Source organism: Juglans regia, chromosome 16 (genome assembly GCF_001411555.2).
Source record: "Juglans regia cultivar Chandler chromosome 16, Walnut 2.0, whole genome shotgun sequence".
NCBI classification, from domain to species: domain Eukaryota; kingdom Viridiplantae; phylum Streptophyta; class Magnoliopsida; order Fagales; family Juglandaceae; genus Juglans; species Juglans regia.
This window is the reverse complement of record NC_049916.1, coordinates 19835664-19848768: the sequence shown is the minus strand read 5'-3', so window position 1 is coordinate 19848768 and position 13105 is coordinate 19835664. Positions and strand designations below refer to the sequence as shown.

The 13105-nt window shown below is 34.5% G+C and overlaps 2 protein-coding genes across 5 annotated transcripts; both read right to left on the bottom strand.

Annotated features, from left to right (window-relative positions):
* Nucleotides 1–944: 944 nt before the first annotated feature.
* On the bottom strand, nucleotides 945–4218 carry LOC109009244 (sphinganine C4-monooxygenase 1-like). The gene is made up of 2 exons (XM_018989658.2): nucleotides 3600–4218; nucleotides 945–1676 (listed from the first exon to the last, which is right to left on the bottom strand). Exons 1-2 carry the CDS (start codon nucleotides 3819–3821, stop codon nucleotides 1125–1127), a joined length of 774 nt encoding a protein of 257 aa, XP_018845203.1. The 5' UTR covers nucleotides 3822–4218; the 3' UTR covers nucleotides 945–1124.
* Nucleotides 4219–6742: 2524 nt separating this feature from the next.
* LOC109009206 (origin of replication complex subunit 6-like) lies at nucleotides 6743–10421 on the bottom strand. Of its 4 annotated transcripts, none has more exons than XM_018989602.2 (10): nucleotides 10196–10421; nucleotides 10047–10093; nucleotides 9824–9928; nucleotides 9622–9702; nucleotides 9224–9335; nucleotides 9016–9078; nucleotides 8821–8908; nucleotides 8655–8748; nucleotides 7456–7638; nucleotides 6743–7130 (listed from the first exon to the last, which is right to left on the bottom strand). In XM_018989602.2, the coding sequence occupies exons 1-9, from the start codon at nucleotides 10313–10315 to the stop codon at nucleotides 7503–7505; spliced, it is 846 nt and encodes a 281-aa protein (XP_018845147.1). In that variant the 5' UTR covers nucleotides 10316–10421; the 3' UTR covers nucleotides 6743–7130; nucleotides 7456–7502. The 4 variants fall into 4 exon arrangements, with proteins under 4 accessions (XP_018845147.1, XP_035542537.1, XP_018845145.1 ...); XM_035686644.1 differs by having other exon boundaries at nucleotides 6743–7104; XM_018989600.2 differs by having other exon boundaries at nucleotides 8655–8725.
* Nucleotides 10422–13105: the final 2684 nt, after the last annotated feature.

The window sequence follows — 13105 nt, the reverse complement described above, 5'->3', positions numbered from 1 at the left end:
CCCCGGAACTGATGGGATAGACCATTTTGTGGTGAAGACTAGCAGACTATGCAAAGAGTAATCTGAAACCAGAATGGTCAGAATAGACAGAGTAATAAAACCGTTAGGTATCTATCTGCATTATAAGATGGGGTTTATGTGTTGGACCACTGCACAAGATGACACTTAATGCTCATCAATTAGGTTATTAATGCCATACGTGGAAGGAAGATGAGCCGTTCAACTACCTAACGATTTGAAGAACATGAATGGAAAATTAGGCCTGACATATATTTACAACCCTGTCATCTCCCAACTATCTTAACGGATTTGAGGGGAAAAAACAGGAAAATCAAGGCCTGAAACATATTTATAACCGTCATTTCCTAATATTCGATATCTTCATGACTCAAGAAATTAGATAATGTATTCCTCAGAGAAATATGATCGGGACTGAATGGTCCTCACCTTTTTTTTTTTTTGATAAGAGATGGATATTATTGATATGAATGAAATAGACGTAACCCTTGTACACAGAAAGACCCCGAATGGTCCTCACTTGAACTTCTAACAAATCAATTTCTGCATAATTCATTGTTTCAACATGTTCTAGATGAAGAACAATCTACCTGCCTCTAAACCTGAGAGAAGCAGTGGGAGTACTAGTTTAATTTGATTTTTTTTTTTTTAAGATATCAATTTTTTTCTATAATTATTATAATTTTGTTTGACGCCTTACTCCATAATTCCAGTCAGAGGGACAAATCTCTAGTCAAATTCAGGACTTGAAATCAGAGCATCTCTAAAGAATAACCTGGCATCTCTATACCCCAGTTGTGTGCATTGCTGTTGACAATGAAAATGTGTTTGCAATCGATGCATGTTTAGGAACTTCCGGGCAAGGAAGCAGGGTTCTCACTCTCAGCCTCATGATTAAGGTTATGGATGCCCAAAAAAACCTTGAATTTCCAAAAAAGATTTATCTGGTGGTACACTGTTCCTTGGATTCGTAAGAGTTTCCAAACTATATTAACAAAAAGAAATAGACGTATAAAGCACAATAACATATGTACATACAAATAATAACATAGGAAAGGTGGCTCTTTAGAGGAAAAAATAATAATCGAATGTTTATCACTCAACAATTAATCATCCTTGTAGTCTCTAGTAGGCCGTGCCTCAAAGCCACCAGCTGCTCTTTTCTCTAACGAGTAAGGCATATACGTTCCAAGAATTCTATCCCACATTATGAAGAATGGCTGTGAGAAGTTGTACTTGTTGCCATAAAGCTGATGGTGGACATCATGATAAGCAGTGTTGTTTTGAAAGAACGTGTGAAAGAGATTCCCAGGAAGCCATAATCCGCAATGGTCATCTACCGTTTTAATGGTAGCAAAGGAGAAGAAGAAGATTGAGGCTCGGGGAGACATACCAGAGAGAAGAAAAGATAAGGCCCCACCGATTGTGTCAAGGAGAAGCCCCTCCAACGGGTGATTGTACAGAGCTCCAAATGCATAGGGCACAACAAGACGATGATGTTGAGAATGAATATGCTTGTACAAGAACTTGTTGTGATGCATGTATCTGTGCATAAAGTATTGCCAAGTATCGAGGACCAACATAGCAGTTATGAACTGTCTAGCTAAAACGAATAAGGAAGACTGTGGACCATCAACAGCCCCTTCATCTTGCGTCACCTACATAATAACATCCATACATTATATATTGATAGCAGGGTCTAAGCAAATCTACAGTATACAACATATCAGCTGGGAGTTAGCGCCCAATAGCTGCTGGAAAGATATGGACTTACTGGCTTAACAGTCATCAATATCATAGGAAGAAAAATGACAGGAAAAGGAGAATGATAAAATAGCTCAATGAAAACCAAAAAATAGACTTGGAAAGGCTGTAAAAAGCAACAAAATTCCACACAAGCAAAAGTATCCATGTGAGCATACCGTCAACTTTAATCTTGGTCTTAGTCACCATATTCCCAACCAATTTCAACATCAAAATCATCTAAATATTTAGCACTGACGGCAGTTTCCATGATTACTTTGCCCATGTTACTTCATGATAAGAATGCCTTCTCCATTTCAATTAATAAAATTTAATTTTTAAGCATTTATTCACATACCATACAACAACATACACATAGGGATGTACAACACACTTTTCAACTGGTACTTTGTGATCTAAAAGTTACACAGGACAAATCTGGAGGTTAGTTCGATATCAGGGCACCCCCAGAGTGGCGACCGGACCCTATGCCATATCATGCAATCATGTAGTGACTAGTCAGAAAAGTTTGCAACCTCATTAGACATAACTAGACATCTAGACCAAATGCAATATTTACGACCACATGTAGACCAATAGTTAGCCATAACCATTTTCTTGTTTACACTGGATTACACCCATACCCACCATAAGTCGATGGTTTGAACTAAATCGTGTCAACATGGAAGCAATGCAACTAAACTGTCCATCAAAGATATTTCTAAAGAGATACACATTTCAAAGCAAAATTTCACCAAAACCACCTCCTGCCAAATGTTTAAAAAGGAAAGGCACATATGTATTTAGTAACTCCTGACTCAAGGAATCATGGCTGACATATCAAGTTGTGGACATGCCTCAAACAGATGAAAAGGATCTGAAATTGGAAAAAGACCTATAGTACTACGTATCGGTGCATTCTGCTCCGGACACATTCATGGTAGAAATCCTCTGTAAACTAGTGTTTTCCATTCTGAATATAGGCTTACAATATGTTACAATCCCAAATCGACTAAGTATGGGATTGGTTGATGGTTTATAAGCCCCTAGGCACCCTTTCCCTGTAAGTCGGTTTTCAAGAGTGAGTTCTATCTAGTGGGTTCATAACAAATGGTATCAAAGCCAACCCACATATGCAGTCCATGTTGGCATGGTTGCAATTGTGCAGCATGGGGGTGATGCCAGCATGGCAGTGTTCGTTCGGGGCTAGTAAAGACCTAGCGCACAGCCAGCCCATGTGAGTGTTGAGACCACCGTGGACGTCAGATGCGGAGCGTGGTGATTGTTACGATCCCACGTCGACTAAGTATGGAATTGGTTGATAGTTTATCAGCCCATAGGCACCCTTCCCTTGTAAGCCAGTTTTCAAGGGTGAGTTCTACCTATTGGGTCATAACACAATAATAATAATAATAATAATAATAAAGAAATAGACGAAAAAGGTTGAAAAGATAGTAACTCTAACCAAATGTTATATTCAAGATGGCATCAAACCACGCTATAAAATCTTGCAGTTATAAAATATTATAGAAAGCAAAACAACTATCAAAAGAATAAGCTAGTATTGTACCACTACATCTGATTGATCAAGCATGATAATCAAGGAATCAAGGACCATGCGTGTAAAATCCGAAACCAAATTGTCTATAAAAAAAAGGAAACATTAAACACGAATAAAAATATAACTTTTCAGATAACTGAATCGAATGTCCCATCTATAACCTATCGGTCCCATATTTTTGGCCTAATTGATCCAAAATTCATTCCGAAAAGAAAAGGGCAAAACTCAATCCAAAGTTACCCGCCCAAAAAATAGACGAACTTCTAAATACACTTACCGTGAACAATAGGATTGCGACAATAGCCTGAACAATCTGTTGAAGAAGGACCCCTTTCACCACGGTACCCTTGGACACCAAGTTCTTTTCATACTCGTCTTTCTTAGAGTGCAGCCGGTAATTCTCAAAGGACCCCAACAAAACATATATCCCAGAATAAATCCAATACACCACGATTGGTACAAAAGTGCCTAACAACTCGTCCGAAATCGAAATACCCATCTTCTAAAACGTGGAGAAGTATTAGAAAGTGAGCATAGGTCGCGAAATTTGCATGAGAATCGAAAAACCCACAAAAACAGAATAATCAAATGACGGACTTGGAAAGCCTCACGCCAACACAAGGGGAAAGTGGGAACTGCCCTTCCCTAGTAGCTTTTCGGTCTATGTTGGAATTGGTTTCTTGTGAACGATAGTATTCCCGAAAACGATTAGTGGGCAAATATATACCGAAAAGAAACCAAAATTTATAGATTAATACGGGTGGGTGATGGAATCAGATTACGGTTCGAAAAATAAGGTAACCCGATCCGAAGGGACTATCTGGAAATTGGAATCATAGGAGAGAGAGAGAGAGAGAGAGACGTAGATGGAAGGGTTTTGATTGACGAATAAAGCCATGAGGATTAATCCTTCTTGATTTATTTATTTATTTTCGGTGTGCGTTTTGATTCTGTGGACGACAAACACGCACCGGTTTTGACTGATGACTTTCACTATCTGAGGGAGGGAGGGAAGGGAGTAAGCAAAAAGATGTGCGCGGACTGTGTCCACCTTGGCAACCTTGTTTGTAATCCAAGGTAGCCGCCCTCCTTCGTTGACCACAAGTGGACAAATCAACCTCAAACATAACATAGATTGACAAATATAAGGTTTTATTTATTTTTAAAAAATATCTCATTTTATTTTATTTAATTATTATAATTTTTTTAATTTTTAATATAAAATAAAATAAATAATTCAATTTTTTCAAATTTTAAAATAAAAATAATATTAATAAATATATTTTAATAATTTTTTATTCAATTTTTTAACTTTAATCTCATTTCATTTCATCTCTAAAAAAATACGAACTCTAAATAAGAGATAAATAATATTTACAGTCAGCAGAAATATGTGATATTTATATAATCTATAATTATATCTATCATTATTTTAAATTAATTGAAATTCATGATATTTTAGACGATACAAATTAGGGAGATTGGATTTTATATTTTATAATTTGGAATGAAATCCTAAGAAACATCGACTAGGATCATACAACATCTTCGTTTCCAATGAATTCAAAAAATACAAAATTAACCTAAACACAACAAAACAAAAGAAAGAAGAGAGAGTTTTTCTTACTCATTGTGTTTTTATTGTACTATATTTCTGCCCAATTTGTAAAAGATATTTTCTAAAATTATTCTAAAAGATTAAAATAGTCTGATTATTTCGGGTAAATAAATTAATTGAATGAATTTATATATGAATCAATACCTAATAAGTATATTTACAGGTGGTTGGTTGGTTGGTTGGCCCCAATTATTTCACCATTAAAGTCCGTATTAAAGTTTGGAATGTGGAATTGGATAAAGTTTGGGAAGTGTTTATATTTTTTTACCTCTCAAATATTGTTTGAGATGCTAAATAGTAAATGGTAGGAGGCGTTGAGTGGGCTACGTTATTTAAAGAATGATAGTTTGGGGATACTTAACATGCAATAAGAGTTTTCAAGAATTTATCTACCATCATCGGTCATTCTATGTGTGGCGGTGATAATAATAAATGATAAATAATTTGTCAATTATTTAATACCAGATGATGGAACTAGGGGTGTAATCGGTCGGTTGAATCCGATTTTTGACATATTTTAAAACCGAATCAATATATATCGATTTTGAGATTTAAAGAACTGATACCGCACCGAGTACACCTCTAAACTGATACTTCCAATTTTATTGATTTTGGTCTAATTTTCTTGGTATATTATATAGTATATAATAATATAGTGATAATATATTGTAGTAAATTATAATTGTATTATAGACTATAGAGATATATTATAATATATAATATAGTGATATATTATAGTATATTATAATATATAGTGATATAGTATTAGTATAACTATTAACACAATAGACTATAGTGATAATATATAGTTATTTATATATGAATTTAAAATTTAATATTATATTAATTAGTAATTTATCATGTAATACAAAATTATTTTATATATAATTATATATTATATATTTAAATTATATATAATATAAAACAGATTTTATACAATATAAAAAATTATATTTATATGAACCGATTCGATTCGGTTCAGTATTAGAAAAAAGAAAATCAGAACCAAACTGATTTCGATCGATTTTGAGAAAAATAGAACTAGTACAGAAGCAGACCGAACCCTATATTGGACAAAACTCACCAGTTCAGTCTGATTTACCGGTTTTTTTCTTCCCTAGATGGAATCATTGATATTATTAAAACTACAGCTATTGTTTATGTTCTTGCTTCTACATATAGATAAATTTTATTTATCATCTTTACATTACACGTCAATATGTGATTTGTTAATTTTTTTATATTTAAACACACATATATTAATATGTAAATATATTTATTTAAATAAAAAGATAAAAATGATAAATCACATATTAATATATAATGCAAAGATAACAAGTAACATTTATCAATGCGAATGTAGCTTTTCTTATTTTTGTTGTTTTGGTACCAACTTTATTACTTCAAGGCTGGCTGTATTTTCTATGGATTTTTATTAGAGTGAGATGCCAAATTTTCACTTTGACTTGTTTAGCTCTGTTCGGTTGCTATGACTACCGAATGGAGGTTGTCACCAAACAACTATACAAGTATTAAATAAATAAATACATGTTACCTCAGAAATTACATAAATGCCATTCTGTTGCACAATTCAAATTATTTATAGCTCACGTGTCGCACGCTAACATAAATTTTATTTTTCCCATTTAATAAGGATCGTGTTAAGAGTTATTAAAGGAATGTATATTTGAATGTTTTCAGTTACCCTCTTATGGATATGAATATATATAATATAGATTTGCATTTCATTTCCCTAGTAATTATTTCTCCTTGCAAACCACCCACATCTTTAAGATTAAATTTGTTTATTAATAGACACGAAAATCAACGGTAACCAAACAATCCCAAGACGGCTGGAGATCAACGGTCATGAATGAGCTAAATACACAGTAAATGTAGGTTACAAAATGGAACTATGTATCAGATTCTCTGCAATGGTTGTTTTTGCCATGCTTCCTTCCCAGTATCAACGAGGTTCTGTTCACCTACCTTGAGGCTGGATTGATGAGTTTTGCCATATAGGGTGGCTGCTAGAGTGGCTTTGTCTATTTATTTTTTCAGCCTCCCAGTCTTTCAAAGGCCCATTTTTAAAGCAGACAATAATGCTTGCCGCTCTATATAAGATGAGTTGTTGAATAATGCATGCCAGTCTTCATGATCCGAACTGATAGGGCAGATGAAACGGAATCTCTATGCATTAGGAAAAACTACTATTAAATTATTTTTTTAATATTAATTAATGTGATATTAAGTGATTGATAGATAAATAAAATTTAATAAAGAGAAATGATAATTACAGTCGTGAGTGTATAAGCGGCGTGCAATCACTTTGATAAAAGTGAATAAATACGAGACTCACATGAAAAAAATTAATTTTTTAAGAGTGAATTCCACTGTTTTTCAAAGTGATTACACGGTACTTGCACACTCTACGACTGCATGTAGCATCACTCTTTAATAAATTATCTTTCAATCATAAAATAGTGATTGACATTACAAGCTTTGACACCTTTACCTGACCAAAACCATTTCTTCATTCTTTTCTTCCCACGTGAATTTCCTTCACAGCATGACCAAGTGAAGGGAAGTGTTTTTCAAAACCTTTTGTGTTGTTTTGGTTGTTAGATGCAACGACAGAAGATTTCCACTCCTCATAAGCATGTTTTTCCGTTCTTTTGATCTTCTTGTAACTTGAAAACTGCAGGTGCATTACATCGATTTCATTAGACAACATAAAACTTAATCGCAATAGCAGTTAAATCTTCAAGGTGAACACAACGCTTCACACCATAATATTGGATAAGGCAAGATGACTATACCATATAGCAAAGCACAATGACAGCCTCAATAAATGGGTGGTAGTGGGATTTTTTGCAGTGATTCACTGTCACCTATTTTCTATCTTGGGTCATACTTGCATATAAAGCTCAATTCAGATGTAAAACACTCTTTGACATTTCCAAGAGCATCTATCTGGTCATAAAACAAAAAGTGAATCTATTAATTAGAAATCTCTACAGATCAACTAAGGCCAGTTCCAGAGCCTTCTAGAATGGGATCCCAACTACATGAGTTCACAGTCTATTGAGCTGGAACTGATCAGTGGGAACACATACTCGACCTCTATTTGGTGCAAGAGAACAGCTAGACACAAAGAGATTATATAAAGTAAATTTATAAATTGATATAATTTTATAAAATCTGTTAAATCTATTTTATAATAAAAATAATTTTACAATTTGACATACCACATCAAATCGCATCAATTTATAAATTTATTTTTATATAATCATTTTATGATTAAAATATTTTCCCTAATGAAATTTATTACTTACCACTCGTAAGTGCTGATTCCATATTTAGTACATATTATTGTTAAGTTATGATATATACTAAGCACCCATCTCACTTCCATCTCATCTCACTTCCACCCCCACTGTATTGATGTGACAATACATATCAACCACTCTTGATTTTTAAAATGACAAATTGAAGATTTGATAGATAACGCCACGTCATTATAGTAGGATACGAATATGATAAGAGTACTATATTAGTATGCCGAGTCTACACTTCACGACAATAAAGTGTTGAGAGGACTGGATACATCTCTACATTTGATCTTATCTAGAGCCAAACAAGAGTGACACTTTACCTGAAAGAAAAGAAAAAAAAAAAAAAACTGGACAACAATTTGTGATGCTGTTATAGTACCTCTGTTTCATCATCAGATAAATAACCACCATCCTCCATTTTCCTTTTCCCAGGTAATACGTCCAAAAGTTCTGAAAAGGAAGGAAGATATAAGCTGCTTAGCAATATTGACTGACTCAAACATTAACGCTACAAAGTGACAATCTAAGCATCTATAGGGACATACCTCGATTCCCCTTTACGTCCCCGGCATCCTTCTTCTCCTTTGCAACTCCAAAAACATCATGGCACAAGTCCTTCATGGATGTAGAAACCTGCAGTAGGAAACACTAATCATTATCAAACATATTAAAAGCTAAGAACGAAAGCTATAGCTGGCTACACATAACAATCATGCATAATTGGAAGGTGCCTGTCTTACATTAGAGAATTCAGGTTCAGATGCACCACAGAGCTCGATCAACTTGAGCTTGTCTACCTTTAGCTGTAAAATAAGTAGGAAAATATCATAATTAGGTCAAAACACCGTAAGGGAACTCATTCCCCTTCTTATGTATGGTGACAGAGAGACATGAATTACTATTATTTTAATAAGTAGAGATAGGGGCTATTAATGAGGTACCAGGTACCTTATGCATTTTAGCACACAAATAGAACGCCACAGAAGTAAACAAGGGGCGGGTGAAGTCAGCACTTGCCCGCCGAGAAGCTGGCAACGAAGCCAGAAACCGTTCCTTATAACTGAAAAGCAAACATTTTAACAAACGTTCACATGTACCATCTCAACAAAATCGTACAAGGGCCAGCAACTATAGACTTCAACCACTTTGAAATCCAAAAGAAAAGAAAAAAACACATTAACCACTATACCTAAACTAAAATAACCACTAACATTGTGAAACATCTAGCATTTTGGAAAAGTAATAAACTTCATGCTCGGAGATTTTGTCAAAGAGAGCCATTATATGAAGGTACATGAAGAGAAAGAAATTGAAATGCTGACATTGAGAAAGTAAATGGGTCTTACAGAGATAAGCCCTTTTTCACAAAAGGGATGAGCCTCACACATCCAAACTGAATCGCCAACTCCCTTACATCCAGGTTGTTCCTGCAAATTAAAACATCACAGCATTGCAACAACTCCGATCCAATCTAAGCCCCATTCCACCACCCATAACATTAGAATAAAATACAAACGTTATAAGTAAAATGAGTAAAAAGGCACGCACTTGACGCCAAGTCCGTTCTGCAACGAATTGAAAGACCTACTATAAGCCTTCTCCGACATGCCACTCAGCCTTATAGCACTTTGCCGATCAAATAAAACCCCTAACCTATAATCATTGAATCCAATAATCGGAACGATAATAACACCCTTAACAACAACAACAACAACAACAACAACAAAAAAAAACACCGAAGTTTTCACCGATTAAGCAATAAGATCAGTACCTTGTCGCGGCGATCTCTAAGCAGATTATAGCTTTGCAAACCTCTCCCTACAAGTAACAACCCGATATTCAATTATCACTAAATATTCATTTGCCCATTTTCATATATTTTTAAAAATGGACTTGAATAAAGATTGTAATGAAACTCACGACGCCGATAATGGAGGAGTCGAACTGGACGTCACAGAGGCGACGGAGCTCCGCGGCTTTCCGGATCAAGTGCTTGGACTCAGACAGGCACAGCTTTTTAACTACCTCCGAGAGGTCCATTTTCAACAAATCGGGTCTACCGGGTTATCGAGTGGGGAGAGGGGAACGGAGGTTTTGCATGTGAAGAGAACCGAGAGATCGGGGGGAATGGAGAGAGATTAGGCAAACTAACTGTAGGAGTTGGCGGGAATACGTATTTGATCTGCAATTTTTCTTTTCCTGTTTTTGAATAATTCCTCGCGCGCAAACTGACAAAAGGTTTCCGCGGGAATTATCTGTGGGCCTGCGGCGGATGTTTCGACTAATTACTGAATTAACAACGAACTTTTAACTTTAAAATTATAACGGCTTGGGCTAATCAACAGAACCCGTTTGTTTATTTTTTCAGCTATTTAGAATAAAAAAAATGTCACGTATATATCTTGAATTAGGGGTGCTACCTGCCCTAGGGCGGGGCCACCCTCCCATGCAGGAGTGGAAAATTTTTTCCCGTAACTCGCTCTCGTCCATGTAAGGGCGGGATACCTAGTCCACTGCCCTAGTTGCGAGAGTGGACCTTCATTTGTCATCCCCTTGCCCCTATTGGCCGAAGGCCCAGTTCAATTATTTGAGTCCTAAATGGTTCATAATTTATTTTTAGATCACTTTGGGCTCATAATTTAATTAAAAAAATAAATATATTTAAAAACTAAAAATAAAAAATAAAATATATAGATATAATTATTAACTATATATTAAGTTTCAACTAATACTACTAAGTATTAACTAAAAAATAAAACAGTTCAAACGTAAAAGAATGAATTTTAGAGTTGTGAATGTAATAGATATCGAGTAGGCAATATATATATATATAAGTCAGCTTGTATGGCTAATATTTTTTCTTTTTAAGCAAAATTTTCAAACTTAATCCAGATTAAATTTATGGTATTTCGAAATCCTAAATTAATTTAGTATTCCAATCTGAATTAATTAGCCACAAATTCACTATCAACGATTCACTATCATGAATTCAATCATCAAAATTCAAAACACATTACATAATATAAACCCAAAAAAATAAAAAACATGCGAATAGATTCACACACAATAACATCATTCATTAATGATTCAAACCACATGTACAATCAAGTCTCCACAACACACAATTCATAAAATCACATCTTCTATCTCCTATTAAACTATTAAACCCCATCCTTTATCCAATTTTCATTCCATAAATCACAAAAAATAAAACTTTAACATCGTTTCTTACCTTCGGCGATAGAGATTAAGATGGAAGGCTACGACGACGGCTTAGTTTGCTTGTTCTGACGGCGATGGAGATTCGAGAATTGAAGATGCAAAGAGAGAGAGAGAGAGAGAGATATATATATATATATATATATATATATATATATATATGAGAAGAAATGGGCTTGCGCCCGCCGGGAGGGGGGGGGGTGGATCTCATTTGTTATTAAGATTCACCGGATGTCGTTTCGTCGGGTTATTAAGTAAAAACGGCGTCATTTCATCATTTGTTATTAAATAAAAAAAACCATACATGAACGACGTCATTTCATGCCTTTTTCTTTTTATATATTTTATATATATAGAAATATTTATATAGTTATATATATATAATTATATAGGGCGGGGCGGGGGTAACCCCTATCCCGCCCTCGCCCCACCTTGGGTGTTAGATGCGGGTAAGGCCACCTGCCCCCTGCATCTGGCGGACGGGGTAATCCGCCCTGCCATACGGAGGCAGGGAAGAAGTGGGACGGGATAGCGAGGGCCACCCCTATCTTGAATAGAATTATTCTATTCAGCAGTCTTATACTACATATTTATTTATGTGAATTTTTATTTTTTATATTTTTTTCTCTCAGCAGATGTATGGTGTATGACTACTAAGAATATTTTTTATAGTGAATAATGCTAAACATATCGAGAGAGTACACCGATAAATGCATTTCCTTTGCTTTTTTTAATAATTAAAAAAAAAAAAAAAAAAGAGGAAATGCACTCATCGGTACATCTAGCAGCATGTTCTCATTTCATTAAGTTAATGTGGTTAACGAGCTGGTTTGGGTACAAACCTCATCTCATCTCATATAATATCAACTAATAATCTCACTATTACTAACAAATCATCTCAATTCATCTCATCTCACTATCCAAACGATATAATGATAGATATCTATCAGACAATAGATTAACTTTTATTTTTTAAAATAACAAGCTCAAAAATAAATAGATAATATTCAATTATCATGTTGTCAAAGCGGACTGAATGGTTCTAGCCAATATCCTAAGGTCTTTATTCAATCATCTGTTAAATTTGTGCGTGATATGATACCTTAGAATCTTAGATTATATTTTTTATAAAATAGATTTGATATATCATGTTAAATAATATCAATTTATAAATTTACTTTTATAAGAATGAGCTTTACCTTGTTAGGGTTTCTTTTTTTTTTTTTTTTCTTTCTAAAAAAGGAGAAGAACTATTGTCCATACAGTCGACCCATGATGTGTTTTTTATGTCATTCTGTGCAAACACGGATATCAAACCCTGCCCCTCACTCGAGGGCTGAGCTCAGGTATACAAGTTAATCAGCTACAAACGGTATTGTAAATTTGTAACCATGTGGCAGAGCTTGATCAACTTATTCAATATGAATATCATTATGTTGTTGTCATTCAAAATATTTATTTAGGATTATCCCATAGAATCTGTGCCTTGCCCAAACAAGCCAACCCTAGAAAAAGTTTTCTAATTCAGGGTTTGGAGTAAGCAAATGGTTTAATTATTCCCTTTTGGGTACAATTCTTCATACCAATCTAGGCTGTTCAATTGAGTAAAAG